The sequence below is a fragment of the Heterodontus francisci genome, unplaced genomic scaffold (assembly GCF_036365525.1).
Source record: "Heterodontus francisci isolate sHetFra1 unplaced genomic scaffold, sHetFra1.hap1 HAP1_SCAFFOLD_106, whole genome shotgun sequence".
Classification (NCBI taxonomy): Eukaryota; Metazoa; Chordata; class Chondrichthyes; order Heterodontiformes; family Heterodontidae; genus Heterodontus; species Heterodontus francisci.
Genome location: NW_027140940.1, coordinates 5,757,814 through 5,771,480, shown reverse-complemented (window position 1 = coordinate 5,771,480; position 13,667 = coordinate 5,757,814). Strand labels below are relative to the sequence as shown.

Sequence of the window (13,667 nt, the reverse complement as noted above, 5' to 3'; positions counted from 1 at the left end):
TAACTGGGGACAGAACCTTGAGTCATGGGGAATGAACTGTTACTAACTGGGGACTGAACCTTGAGTCATGGGGAATGAACTGTTACTAACTGGGGACAGAACCTTGAGTCATGAGGAATGAACTGTTACTAACTGGGGACAGAACCTTGAGTCATGGGGAATGAACTGTTACTAACTGGGGACAGAACCTTGAGTCATGGGGAATGAACTGTTACTAACTGGGGACTGAACCTTGAGTCATGGGGAATGAACTGTTACTAACTGGGGACTGAACCTTGAGTCATGGGGAATGAACTGTTACTAACTGGGGACTGAACCTTGAGACATGAGGAATGAACTGTTACTAACTGGGTACAGAACCTTGAGTCATGGGGAATGAACTGTTACTAACTGGGGACTGAACCTTGAGTCATGGGGAATGAACTGTTACTAACTGGGGACTGAACCTTGAGTCATGGGGAATGAACTGTTACTAACTGGGGACTGAACCTTGAGTCATGGGGAATGAACTGTTACTAACTGGGGACTGAACCTTGAGTCATGGGGAATGAACTGTTACTAACTGGGGAGTGAACCTTGAGACATGGGGAATGAACTGTTACTAACTGGGGACAGAACCTTGAGTCATGGGGAATGAACTGTTACTAACTGGGGACAGAACCTTGAGTCATGGGGAATGAACTGTTACTAACTGGGGACTGAACCTTGAGTCATGGGGAATGAACTGTTACTAACTGGGGACTGAACCTTGAGTCATGGGGAATGAACTGTTACCAACTGGGGACTGAACCTTGAGACATGGTGAATGAACTGTTACTAACTGGGGACTGAACCTTGAGTCATGGGGAATGAACTGTTACTAACTGGGGACTGAACCTTGAGTAATGGGGAATGAACTGTTACTAACTGGGGACTGAACCTTGAGTCATGGGGAATGAACTGTTACTAACTGGGGACTGAACCTTGAGTCATGGGGAATGAACTGTTACTAACTGGGGACTGAACCTTGAGTCATGGGGAATGAACTGTTACTAACTGGGGACTGAACCTTGAGTCATGGTGAATGAACTGTTACTAACTGGGGACTGAACCTTGAGTCATGGGGAATGAACTGTTACTAACTGGGGACTGAACCTTGAGTCATGGGGAATGAACTGTTACTAACTGGGGACTGAACCTTGAGACATGGGGAATGAACTGTTACTAACTGGGGACTGAACCTTGAGTCATGGGGAATGAACTGTTACTAACTGGGGACTGAACCTTGAGACATGGGGAATGAACTGTTACTAACTGGGGACTGAACCTTGAGTCATGGGGAATGAACTGTTACTAACTGGGGACAGAACCTTGAGTCATGGGGAATGAACTGTTACTAACTGGGGACTGAACCTTGAGACATGGGGAATGAACTGTTACTTACTGGGGACTGTACCTTGAGTCATGGGGAATGAACTGTTACTAACTGGGGACTGAACCTTGAGACATGGGGAATGAACTGTTACTAACTGGGGACTGAACCTTGAGTCATGGGGAATGAACTGTTACTAACTGGGGACTGAACCTTGAGACATGGGGAATGAACTGTTACTAACTGGGGACTGAACCTTGAGTCATGGGGAATGAACTGTTACTAACTGGGGACTGAACCTTGAGTCATGGGGAATGAACTGTTACTAACTGGGGACTGAACCTTGAGTCATGGGGAATGAACTGTTACTAACTGGGGACTGAACCTTGAGACATGGGGAATGAACTGTTACTAACTGGGGACTGAACCTTGAGACATGGGGAATGAACTGTCACTAACTGGGGACTGAACCTTGAGACATGAGGAATGAACTGTTACTAACTGGGGACTGAACATTGAGACATGGGGAATGAACTGTTACTAACTGGGGACTGAACCTTGAGTCATGGGGAATGAACTGTTACTAACTGGGGACTGAACCTTGAGTCATGGGGAATGAACTGTTACTAACTGGGGACTGAACCTTGAGACATGAGGAATGAACTGTTACTAACTGGGGACTGAACCTTGAGACATGGGGAATGAACTGTTACTAACTGGGGACTGAACCTTGAGACATGAGGAATGAACTGTTACTAACTGGGGACTGAACCTTGAGACATGAGGAATGAACTGTTACTAACTGGGGACAGAACCTTGAGTCATGGGGAATGAACTGTTACTAACTGGGGACTGAACCTTGAGTCATGGGGAATGGACTGTTACTAACTGGGGACTGAACCTTGAGACATGAGGAATGAACTGTTACTAACTGGGGACAGAACCTTGAGTCATGGGGAATGGACTGTTACTAACTGGGGACTGAACCTTGAGACATGGGGAATGGACTGTTACTAACTGGGGACTGAACCTTGAGACATGAGGAATGAACTGTTACTAACTGGGGACAGAACCTTGAGTCATGGGGAATGAACTGTTACTAACTGGGGACTGAACCTTGAGTCATGGGGAATGAACTGTTACTAACTGGGGACTGAACCTTGAGACATGGGGAATGGACTGTTACTAACTGGGGACAGAACCTTGAGTCATGGGGAATGAACTGTTACTAACTGGGGACTGAACCTTGAGTCATGGGGAATGAACTGTTACTAACTGGGGACTGAACCTTGAGACATGAGGAATGAACTGTTACTAACTGGGGACAGAACCTTGAGTCATGGGGAATGAACTGTTACTAACTGGGGACTGAACCTTGAGTCATGGGGAATGGACTGTTAATAACTGGGGACTGAACCTTGAGTCATGGGGAATGGACTGCCTCTAACCATGGACTGAAGATTGAGACATGAGAAATGAGCTGGCTATACCCAGGGACTGACTATCGGGAGACATGGAATTCATGATCTCCTTGAACAAGGGACTGAAGAATTAGTTTCTCACATGCTGTGGCTGCGGCTTTAAAGGGACTTGGAATGTTGGAGCACAGCTACTTGAGGCTGTTTATTAAATGAAATATTTATTGTATTTAATTTTGTTACCTTTTTTATTAAACCTTAGAGAACAAATGAACATTGCATTTATCTTGAGGGAAACAATGTTATTCTCATTTTCTGCCCCGCTATAGTTAGATCTCCTGGTGAATGACGGAGTGATGAGAAAGGTCCACAGCTGGAAGTAAGCAGGGATTGTCGACTGAGGAACAACAGCAGGTGAACCAGCACAGGATTGTGAGACCACCAACCAGAGAGAACCCTTCCCATTCAATCAGCTGTCATAGATCAACTGGGGAGAAAGGCAAGAGAAAGTCCCATTTACTCTGAGAAACACTGGTCCTGTAGACAGTACACAAAGGTTACAGGGTGAGGCAGGAAATGGTGAGACTGAGACTGACAGAGTCTGACCACGGGGAACAATTCTCCAGCATGAGGCCGAGTAATGGATTGTGAAGTGAGATCAGTTTCTGTCTCAAAACACACAGGATTGAGTGAATGTTGTGTGTATTTTAGAGTCAAAATGTTTCTCATCTTGGGGGCAGCACAGTGGTGCAGTGGTTAGCACTGCAGCCTCACAGCTCCAGGGACCCGGGCTCGATACTGGGTGCTGCCTGTGCGAAATTTGCAAGTTCTCCCTGTGACCGCGTGGGTTTTCGCCGGGTGCTCCGGTTTCCTCCCACAGCCAAAGACTTACAGGTGATAGGTAAATTGGTCATTGTAAATTGCCCCTAGTGTAAGTAGGTGGTAAGAAATATGGAATTACTGTAGGGTTAGTATAAATGGGTGGTTGTTGGTCGGCACAGACTCGGTGGGCTGAAGGGCCTGTGTCAGTGCTGTATCTCTAAATAAATAAAAAAAAAAGAAATCAAGAACCAGGGGGCACAGTTTAAAAATAAAGGATTTCCCATTTATGACAGAGATGAGAAGCAATTTCTTCTCTCAGAGGGTTGTTCATCTTTAGAATTCTCTGCCCCAGAGAGCAATGGAGGCTGGGTCATTGAATATATTCATGGTTGAGTTCGAATGATTTTTGATCTGGTATCAGGTCAAACACGGGCAAGGGAACCTCCTACTGATTACCACCGACTGCTCTCCCTCAGCGGATGAGTCAGTAATCCTCCATGTTGAACACCACTTAGATGAAACACTGACGGTGGCAAGGGCGCAAAATGCACTCTGGGTGGGGGACTTCAATGTCCTTCACCAAGAGTGGCTCGGTAGCACTACTACACATCGAGCAGGCCGAGTACGAAAGGACATAGCTGCTAGATTGGGTCTGTGGCAGGTGGTGGGAGAACCAACAAGAGGGAAAAACATACTTGACCTCGTCCTCACCAATCTGCCTGCCACAGATGCTTCTGTCCATGACAGTATTAGTAGAAGTGACCACCGCACAGTCCTCGTGGAGACGAAGTCCCGCCTTCACATTGAAGATACCGTCCATCGTGTTGTGTGGCACTATCACCGTGCTAAATGGGATAGATTTCGAACAGATCTAGCAATGCAAAACTGGGCATCCATGAGGCGCTGTGGGCCATCAGCAGCAGCAGAATTGTACTCAACCACAATCTGTAACCTCATAGCCCGGCATATCCCCCACTCTACCATTACCATCAAGCCAGGAGACCAACCCTGGTTCAATGAAGAGCGCAGGAGGGTATGCCAGGAGCAGGAGCAGGAGCAGCACCAGACATACCTCAAAATGAGGTGTTAACCTGGTGAAGCTACAATTCAGGACTACTTGCATGCCAAACTGCGTAAGCAACAGGCGATAGACAGAGCTAAGCAATCCCATAACCAACGGATCAGATCTAAGCTCTGTAGTCCTGCCACGTCTAGCCGTGAATCATGGTGCTGAAGACCTGTGCTCCAGAACTTGCTGCGCCGCTAGCCAAGCTGTTCCAGTACAGCTATAACACTGGCATTTACCCAGCAATGTGGAAAATTGCCACGGTATGTCCTGTACACAAAAAGCAGGACAGGTCCAAGGTGGCCAATTACCACCCCATCAGTCTACTCTCAATCTACTCTCAATCATCAGTAAAGTGATGGAAGGTGTCATCAACAGTGCCATCAAGCAGCACTTACTTAGCAATAACCTGCTCAGTGATGCTCAGTTTGGGTTCCTCCAGGGCCACTCAGCTCCTGACCTCATTACAGCCTTGGTTCAAACATGGATGAAAGAGCTGAACTCAAGAGGTGAGGTGAGAGTGTCTGCCCTTGACATCAAGGCAGCATTTGACTAAGTATGGCATCAAGGAGCCCTAGCATAACTAATGTTAATGGGAACTAGGGGGAAAACCCTCAGCTGGCTACAGTCATACCTAGCGTAAAGGAAGATGGTTGTGGCTGTTGAAGGTCAATCATCTGAGCTCCAGGACATCACTGCAGGAGTTCCTCAGGGTAGTGTCCTAGGCCCAACCACCTTCTGCTGCTTCATCAATGACCTTCCTTCATTCATGAGGTCAGAAGTGGGGATGTTCGCTGATGATTGCACAATGTTCAGCAAGATTCGCGACTCCTCAGATACTGAAGCAGTCCGTGTAGAAATGCAGCAAGACCAGGACAATATCCAGGCTTGGGCTGTTAAGTTGCAAATAACATTCGTGCCACACAAGTGCCAGACAATGACCATTTCCAAGAAGAGAGAGTCTAACCATCTCCCCTTGACATTCAATGGCATTACCATCGCTGAATCCCCCATTATCAACTTCCATTGACCAGAAACTGAACTGGAGTAGCCATATAAATACCGTGGCTACAAGAGCAGGTCAGAGGCTAGGAATCCTGCGGCGACTAACTCACCTCCTGACTCCCCAAACCCTGTCCACCATCTACAAGGCACAAGTCAGGAGTGTGATGGAAGACTCTCCACTTGCCTGGATGGGTGCAGCTCCAACAACACTCAAGAAGCTCGACACCATCCAGGACCAAGCAACCCGTTTGATTGGCACCCCATCTGCAAACATTCACTCCCTCCACCACCGACGCACAGTGGCAGCAGTGTGGACCATCTACACGATGCACTGCAGCAACGCACCACACCAAGACTCCTTGGACAGCACCTTCCAAACCCACGACCTCGACCATCTCAAAGGACAAGGGCAGCAAATGCATGGGAACATCACCCCATGCAAGTTCCGGTCCAAGTCACACACCATCCTGACTTGGAACTCTATCGCCGTTCCTTCACTGTCGCTGGGTCAAAATCCTGGAACTCCCTTCCTAACAGCACTGTGTGTGCACCTACCTCACATGGAATGCAGTGGTCAAGAAGGCAGTTCACCAACACCTTCTCAAGGGCAATTAGGGAGGGGCAATAAATGACGGCCTGGCCAGTGATGCCTACATCCCATGAACGAATTTTATGAAAAGCTGTCTGTGTCACATCTGGTGAGCAGAGTTGATTGTAACACTCCAGAAATACTCGATCCCAGAGCTAACAAGTATTGCACTGATCGGGGAGCAGGGACTGATATCAGGTTTAACAAGGCAACGTTCTACCTCTCATTTTCATACTTCTGTCTAACTTTCCCATGAATATTGTATTTATTACAGCACATGAGAATCCGGGAACGCCTGTCACTGCCAAGGCTGAAGGTTCAAACAGGGGAGAAGATCCAACATCTTCAGTGAAAATAAGAATGGACTCAGGTAGGTTCACAACCTTCTTTGAAATATAATTTTGGTCTTGAAGAAGGGCCCAGATCTCGTGTAAGATGCTGCAGCTCACACAGGAAGGAGGAGAAGGAAAGGGGCTGAGTAGAAAGTGCGAAGTGAATGACCATCTAGAGGTCACTGCAGTCACAGGTGGAGGGAGTACTGGCACTGTCCATTGGGGACAGTGGAATGGGGGAGTGTAAGGGGGATAGAGACAATGAATCAGAGCAGGGGCTTCCTGAGCGACAGTGCCACACCAGGGAGCAGGAGGCCTCCCCGAGTGCGGCGGTGGGGAGATGTAGGTGGGACACAGGAATAGCGGAATGATAGTGGTGAGAGATTCAATAGTCAGAGGAATAGACAGATTCTTCTACAGCCCTGAGCGGGTGATGATTAATAAGTTACCTCCCTGTACCAGAGGGTAGAACATCCTGCTTAAACCATCTCTGGGGAAGGAAGAAGAGCAGAAAATATCCCATGGTCAGTACCAATGACACAGACAGACATTTGTTTATCAAGGGAATACTGAGACTGAGGTATTAATCTGAAAAGTGGGCCCTCCAGGTAATGATCTCTAGGTTGTTTCGCACTGGGCTGCTTAAGGTAAATATGAGGCAGGTGAATGTGTGGCCGCAGGGCTCGATCAGGAGGGTGAGGGTTCACGTTTTTCGGGCACTAGAGTGTGTTCAGGGGGAAGGGAAGGGACGGTCATGATTTGAACTGACCAGTAGAAAATGGTTTCACACAAAAGATGAATGGAGCAGTGGGAAGGGCATCAACTGATGTGACTGGAAGGTGGGAAATATCCAGATCTGAGACTAAAGAGTGGAATTAATAAAACTATTGGAGTAAGACAGAAATTTTATTGAATAGTGAAAGTTGCTAGAAGGAAAAAAGGAAGATTTACAGGTACATAGGAACATAGGAGCAGGAGTAGGCCATTTAGCCCATCAAGCCTGCCCTGCCATTCAATATGATCATAGCTGACCATCCACTTCAATGCTTTTACCCCACACTATCCCCATATCCCTTTATGTCATTGGTATTTAGAAATCTGTCAATCTCTGCTTTAAACATACTCAATGACTGAGCTTCCACAGCCCTCTGGAGTAGAGAATTCCAAAGATTCACAACCCTCTGAGTAAAGGAGTTTCTCCTCATCTCTGTCCTAGAGTCATAGTTATACAGCACAGAAACAGGCCCTTCGACCCACCCTGTCTGTGCCGGCCATCAAGCTTATCTATTCTAATCCCATTTTTTAGCACTTGGCCCGTAGCCTGGCACGCTATAGCTTTTCAAGTGCTCATCTAAATACTACTTAAATGTTGTGAGGGTTCCTGCCTCTACCACCTCTTCAGGAAGTGCGTTAAAAAGTCAAACCACCCACTGGGTGAAAAGATTTTTCCTCAAATCCTCTCTAAACCTCCAGCCCCTTACCTTAAATCTCTGCTGTCTGGTTATTGACACCTCCGCTAAGGGAAAAAGTTTCTTCCTATATACCCTGTCAATTTCCCTCATAATTCTGTATACCTCAATTGGTCCCCCCTGCTCTAAGGAAAACAACCCCAGCCTATCCAGTCTCTCTTCATAGCTGAAATGCTGCAGCCCAGGCAACATTCTGCTGAATCCCCTCTGCACTCTCTCCACTGAAATGAAGCCTAAATGGCTTCCCCCTTATTTTGAAATTGTGCCCCTTGGTTTGAGACTCCCCACCCAGGGGAAACATCTTAGCTGCATCTACCCTGTCTATCTGTTTAAGTATTTTGTAGATAGTTTCATGGCACCATTACCAAGACTAGCTTTCAATTCCAGATTTTTGATTATTAATTGAATTTTAAAATCCACCAAGTACCGTGGTGGGATTTGATCCCATGTTCCCAGGACATTAGCCTGACATTACCACTGTGCCACTGTCTCCCAGTGGGAAGTGAGTGATGAAGTGACTTGGTTTAAAAAATGTAAGATGAGAATGTGTTCACATTCCAATAGTTGGAGAGAATGTTGAATGTTGTCTGTAAATGTACAAATCAAAGTCAGAAGCATGAGAGAGTTAAACTAGTATCTGAAACAGGGTCTGTGTTTTTACAGGGCTCAGTGAAAAATAGTTATGGATGCCAGTATGATTAAAGAGTTACATGAACATTCCACAAACGTAAACTTATATTTATGTGACTTTCTAAACGTATTAAAACACAGGAGTGTTATCAAACGCAATTTGAAACCGAGTTACATACAGAGTTGTGAATAAAAGCTTGGTGATAGAAGTAGACTTATTGAGGAAAGACATAGAGATGTGGAGAAGTTTAGGACATAATGATGTCCCAGGGAGCTATGCTAATTTAGAATCCATATGTACACAGTTTAGCTTTAGGTCGGGAAGTAGCACAATTCCTGGTAGGTTTACAGGCCAGCAAGCAGTTAGGGTTAATTACAGGAGGATCCAAGGGAAACTAACTGTGGACAGTGCAGTTTGGCAACAATATGAAATATTTCCCTTAAATTCTAAAAGTGATGCTGAAAGTGACAATGTTGGTGAAATAAAGGAGGTCCCGGGTCCGTAGTTAAAGGTCACTGCAGGGAATGATTCAGAGCTGGTCAAAATAGCCCAGGTGGATAAGTCCTTGGGACCAGTGATAATGCAACCGCGGCTGTTAAAGGAAGTCAGAGAGGTGATAGGACAGATTCTTGCCACAATTTTTCAATTCACATTTGATATTAAAAAAGGGGGATGAGGGTGGGGGTGCAGTGCTGGGGTGGCGGGTGCAGTGTTGGGGTTGGTGCTGAAAGAGACCAAGCAGTTGTCTCTGTAAAAACAAAGTGAGAGGTGAGAGGGGATAACTGGAGACCTTTTAACCTCCATATGTTGTGGGCAAACTCGTCAAATCTGTTAATCCAGGTTGGAATAGTGAGAACATTGTGATACAAGGGATGATGAGGATATCGCCAAGTTGTATTTGACAAACCTGTGAACATGATCCCTTTTTTTACCATGTACCTGTCCACAGTTTTTTTTTCATGTTTGTGCTTTGGTCCAGGGCTATTCTATTTTTCTGTCCATTAACACCCTCTCTGCACTAATGCTTTGTCTTTTACCACACCATTAACATACCGTTTGTCTTTGCTCCATGACCTTCTGGTCAGTTATTCTCTGTGACCCTGTCCTATCGATACCTTCACGTTTGTTATCTCTTTCCCCACCCCCACTTTATTTGCTTAAAACCTGTTACATTTCTAATCTTTGCCAGTTCTGATGACAGGTCATTGACCTGAAATGTTAACTCTGCATTTCCCTCCACGGATGCTGCCAGATCTGCTGAGTATTTCCAGAATTTCTTGTTTTTATTTCAGATTTCCAGCATCTGCAGTTTTTGCTTTTATATTATTATTTATGTGAGGAACCCAAAACTGGTTACCCTGTTCTCAAGGCAATTAGGGATGGGCAATAAATGCCAGCGACTCTCCCATTCCAAGAACAAATTTAATAAAATCCCAAGTGAGGTTTGACCAATGTCTTGTACCAGGACAAAATAGAATCCCTCGTCTGATAATCAATTGTCCTATGTATGCACCTCAATGACTGTTTGCCCTAACTATCACTTCACAGCGTTATTTGTTTACTGTTAGAGATAGACACACTAGAATTCCCAGACCTCTCTCTTTCTCCACTGTTTTTAATACTTTTCTTTGAATGTTGTATGAATGTGAACACTACACTTATCCAAGTTGAACATCATTTGCCAGTCATGAGCCCAATCTCCCAACACATTAAGATACAGCTTTGTTAAGACAGGATGGGATAGCATGATGAAATGTAGCACATCCTGTATATGTCGCGTTTCTGTTTGTTACTGTGACTCTCAGGAGGTGTCAGTCATTTAGTGCAAAGTAAATGTTGCAGCCTGGATGGAACGTGGATAATGTGTTTAGTTTTCTCCATTTTTGTTCACAGATCCAAACTCCACAGTCCCTGAGTTCTTGGCAAAGTGTGATGATTACCAACTGTTCCAATTGACAAAATTCTACCGGGACAGACTAGAACAGGCGATTGAAGAAGGAGTGGATGGAGTCAGCTCATTGTTAACATACGAGAGACATTTCAGTGGACAGGAGCATCGGGTAAGTGAGAGGGACACAGAATGAGTTTGGATTATTTAAATAGCACGGAAGTAACATAATTTCAAGTCTTAGAAATATAGAGTGTTAGAAAAAAAGAGAAAAAATAGAAAGAAATAGATAAAGCTGAGAATATTATGAATCTGAAACAATGATACGAAGAGGTGAAAATAGCCAGCAGATCCATCAATACCTGGACAAAGAACAGACGAATGGTTCAGGTAGAATTCCTGGGTGGACTGAGAACAAGGGAAAATGTTTTAGTGGGACTGGGAAAAGGAGTGATTAGAGGTAACAGACAGGACTAAGACTGAAGGTCATCAGTTGACTGACTTGAAAATTACATAAAGGAAATCAAGGAACAGAAAAATGACAAAAGTTATCTGCAGAGAAAATGAGAGAAATTTGAAGAACAGAAACAACAATGGTTGTAATGTAATAAACCAGATCAAACTATGAGGATTGAAAACTAGATGCCTTGCAGGGTTTTTTCTCCCCATACATCACTGGGGGTCATATCCAACTTTGGCAGAGGCACAATGCAGGGAATAGAAATTGCTGTGGAGTGTTACTCCCTGGGACAGCACTTTAGAAAATTGCACGCATGCAGTTTGTAATGTTATGTCACTTCCCTGTAGTGGAAGAGAAGTAAATGGAAATGATCATCTGTCACGGCATTTAATGGATGGTCAATCTGCTGCTACCCACACAAGTGGAAAATCTGGGCAACTGAGTCTTATCCCAACCTCCTGTTCATTACTCATTACTGTTAAAATCCCAGCCCCTAGTCTATTGCCAATCTTCTGTTCACTCTCCAGACTCCAGCCTTCCTTTTTATCCACGCAACTACAGAATTCTGATTTCTAACATTCTGTTCTCTTGTTTTGATAATAGTTAATTAGACTGAATTATGCTTTCTGATCAGTTCATGTGTGATGAACAATGTTCTGTCTAAGCTGTGCAACCACACAGCAACTGGGAAGTTTCTACACAGGCCACACACTATGCGGCCCATTTAAGTCATCGCACATGCAGGACCACCCCAAAATAATTAATCATATCGTCCACTTACTCCCAAAAATTACAGCATGCATTGGTGAAGAAGATTGACTCGACTGATTCCTGAAATGAAGGGGTTATTTTATGAGGAAAGTTTGGACAGGTTTGGCCCACATTCATTGGCGTTTAGAAGAATGAGTGGTGATTAAAGGCCTGCTCAAGTCACAAAAAAACCCGACCCGAGTCCGACCCAGCCCGAGTCCCTCTATTTTTGCCCCCGAGCCCGACCCGAGCCTAACCCGACCACCGCAATGTTCCCTTTAACTTACCTTCCAACTCCCAGTGTGAAGGAAGCTCTAACATGAGCCTGATGACATCATCGCGATGCGCATTCGCTCACTGCGCAGACTCAAGAGTTTCCTTCTTTGACATCATTACTCATTACTGTTAAAATCCCACCCCCTAGTCTATTGCCAATCTTCTGTTCACTCTCCAGACTCCAGCCTTCCTTTTTATCCACGCAACTACAGAATTCTGAAGATGCAGATGAGGAGAATTCTTTTCTGTCTGAGGTTTGTTAGTCTAAGGAATTCTGTCTCCCAGAGAGCAGTGGAGGCTGGGTCATTGAAAACTTTTAAGGCTGAGTTAGATAGATTCTTGATTGACAAAGGAGTCAAAGGTTATAGCAGCTAGACAGGAAAGTAAAGCTCAGGCTGCAGTCAGATCAGCCATGATCTTATTGTCGTGCCTAATTTAACTCTGAATCGGAAGATTGACCCCTTTTCCAATTATGTCAAACTCCCAGGCACCAGACACCGGAATACAAACTTATGACAAGGAGAAGTTTAGTACAACAGTTTTATTTAGACACCAAATAAGTACATGTCTCACTTCTTGTCCAAGATACTACCCGTCAATACAGAGGTGATCAGTCTCTCGTCACGGTTGATCACTGAGCCTCCGTACTCAGGGTCCTGCCTTCAAGAGTTGTTCCTAGGTTCCTGCCGAGGATATACTCAAGCGTTAACCCTTATATATTCTTTAAAGGCTCATTGCTCAACACATGACTCATATGATTGTGTCTTGCATGGTCTTTAAGATAAAGCTCCAAACATTAGCTCATCTTTGATTAGCAAGCGTTAGTGGTTTAGCTGCCTAAGCAGATGTCCAGACTTGTTTGTGACACCCATTGTTTGTTCCCCTTAATCTGCTCCCCTTTATCTGCACCGTTCAACAGTCACTGATTTGTTCCCCTTTGTCTGCACAGTTCAGCAATCATGTGCCTTAACCACAAGTTTCGACATGTCTGTAAGCTTACTTCAGCAAGTTCTGCATCTGTCTTAGCTGCCTTAGAGCATGCTGGGTATAGAACAATACCAGAATAATTTTTCAAGGCTTACATTATCAAATGGCAGAGGAGGCTGGAGGGGCCGAATTCATATTCTTGTATGAAATACATCCAACTTTATCCAGATTGCTTTGCATTAAGGGAAGTAGAGCAATTAAATGAACAACTGGCAAAGACACAAAAGGATAGGGATGCTTGGAAGGACCGGGTCCACCAGCTCTCAGGACAGTCAGTGTAAAATATCATTAAATATTTGATAATTCTTCAGACTCTGAACACTTACAGAAACTCCTCAGGTAGATAGTTTGCTGGTCTGACAAACAGATTTTTGGTCTCTCTGGGAAAGTGGAGTTGAAGCCTATGATCAGCCATGATTGTATTGAATGGTGGAGCAGAAATGATGGGCGACATGGTCTACTCCTGCTCCTATTTCTTATGTTTTTGTGTGTTCGCACTTAATCTCTCCACCTCCCATGGAAGTAGCCCAAAGTTCTCAAACTCCTTTCTAACATTAACTCCACATCCCTGGTAACATCCTAGTGAATCTGTATGGCAATTTTTCAATTGTGTTTTCTCCCAT

The 13,667-nt window shown here is 44.8% G+C and overlaps 1 protein-coding gene across 1 annotated transcript in view; it reads left to right on the top strand.

Annotated features, from left to right (window-relative positions):
• LOC137361457 (NACHT, LRR and PYD domains-containing protein 3-like) overlaps positions 1–13,667 on the top strand; it is a 130,996-nt gene that overhangs the window by 54,413 nt on the left and 62,916 nt on the right. The window contains exons 3-5 of the mRNA XM_068026319.1: positions 3,099–3,183; positions 6,526–6,621; positions 10,577–10,743. Coding sequence (XP_067882420.1) covers positions 6,612–6,621; positions 10,577–10,743 — 177 coding nt within the window. The 5' untranslated portion in view covers positions 3,099–3,183; positions 6,526–6,611. The remainder of the gene's footprint in view (positions 1–3,098; positions 3,184–6,525; positions 6,622–10,576; positions 10,744–13,667) is intronic.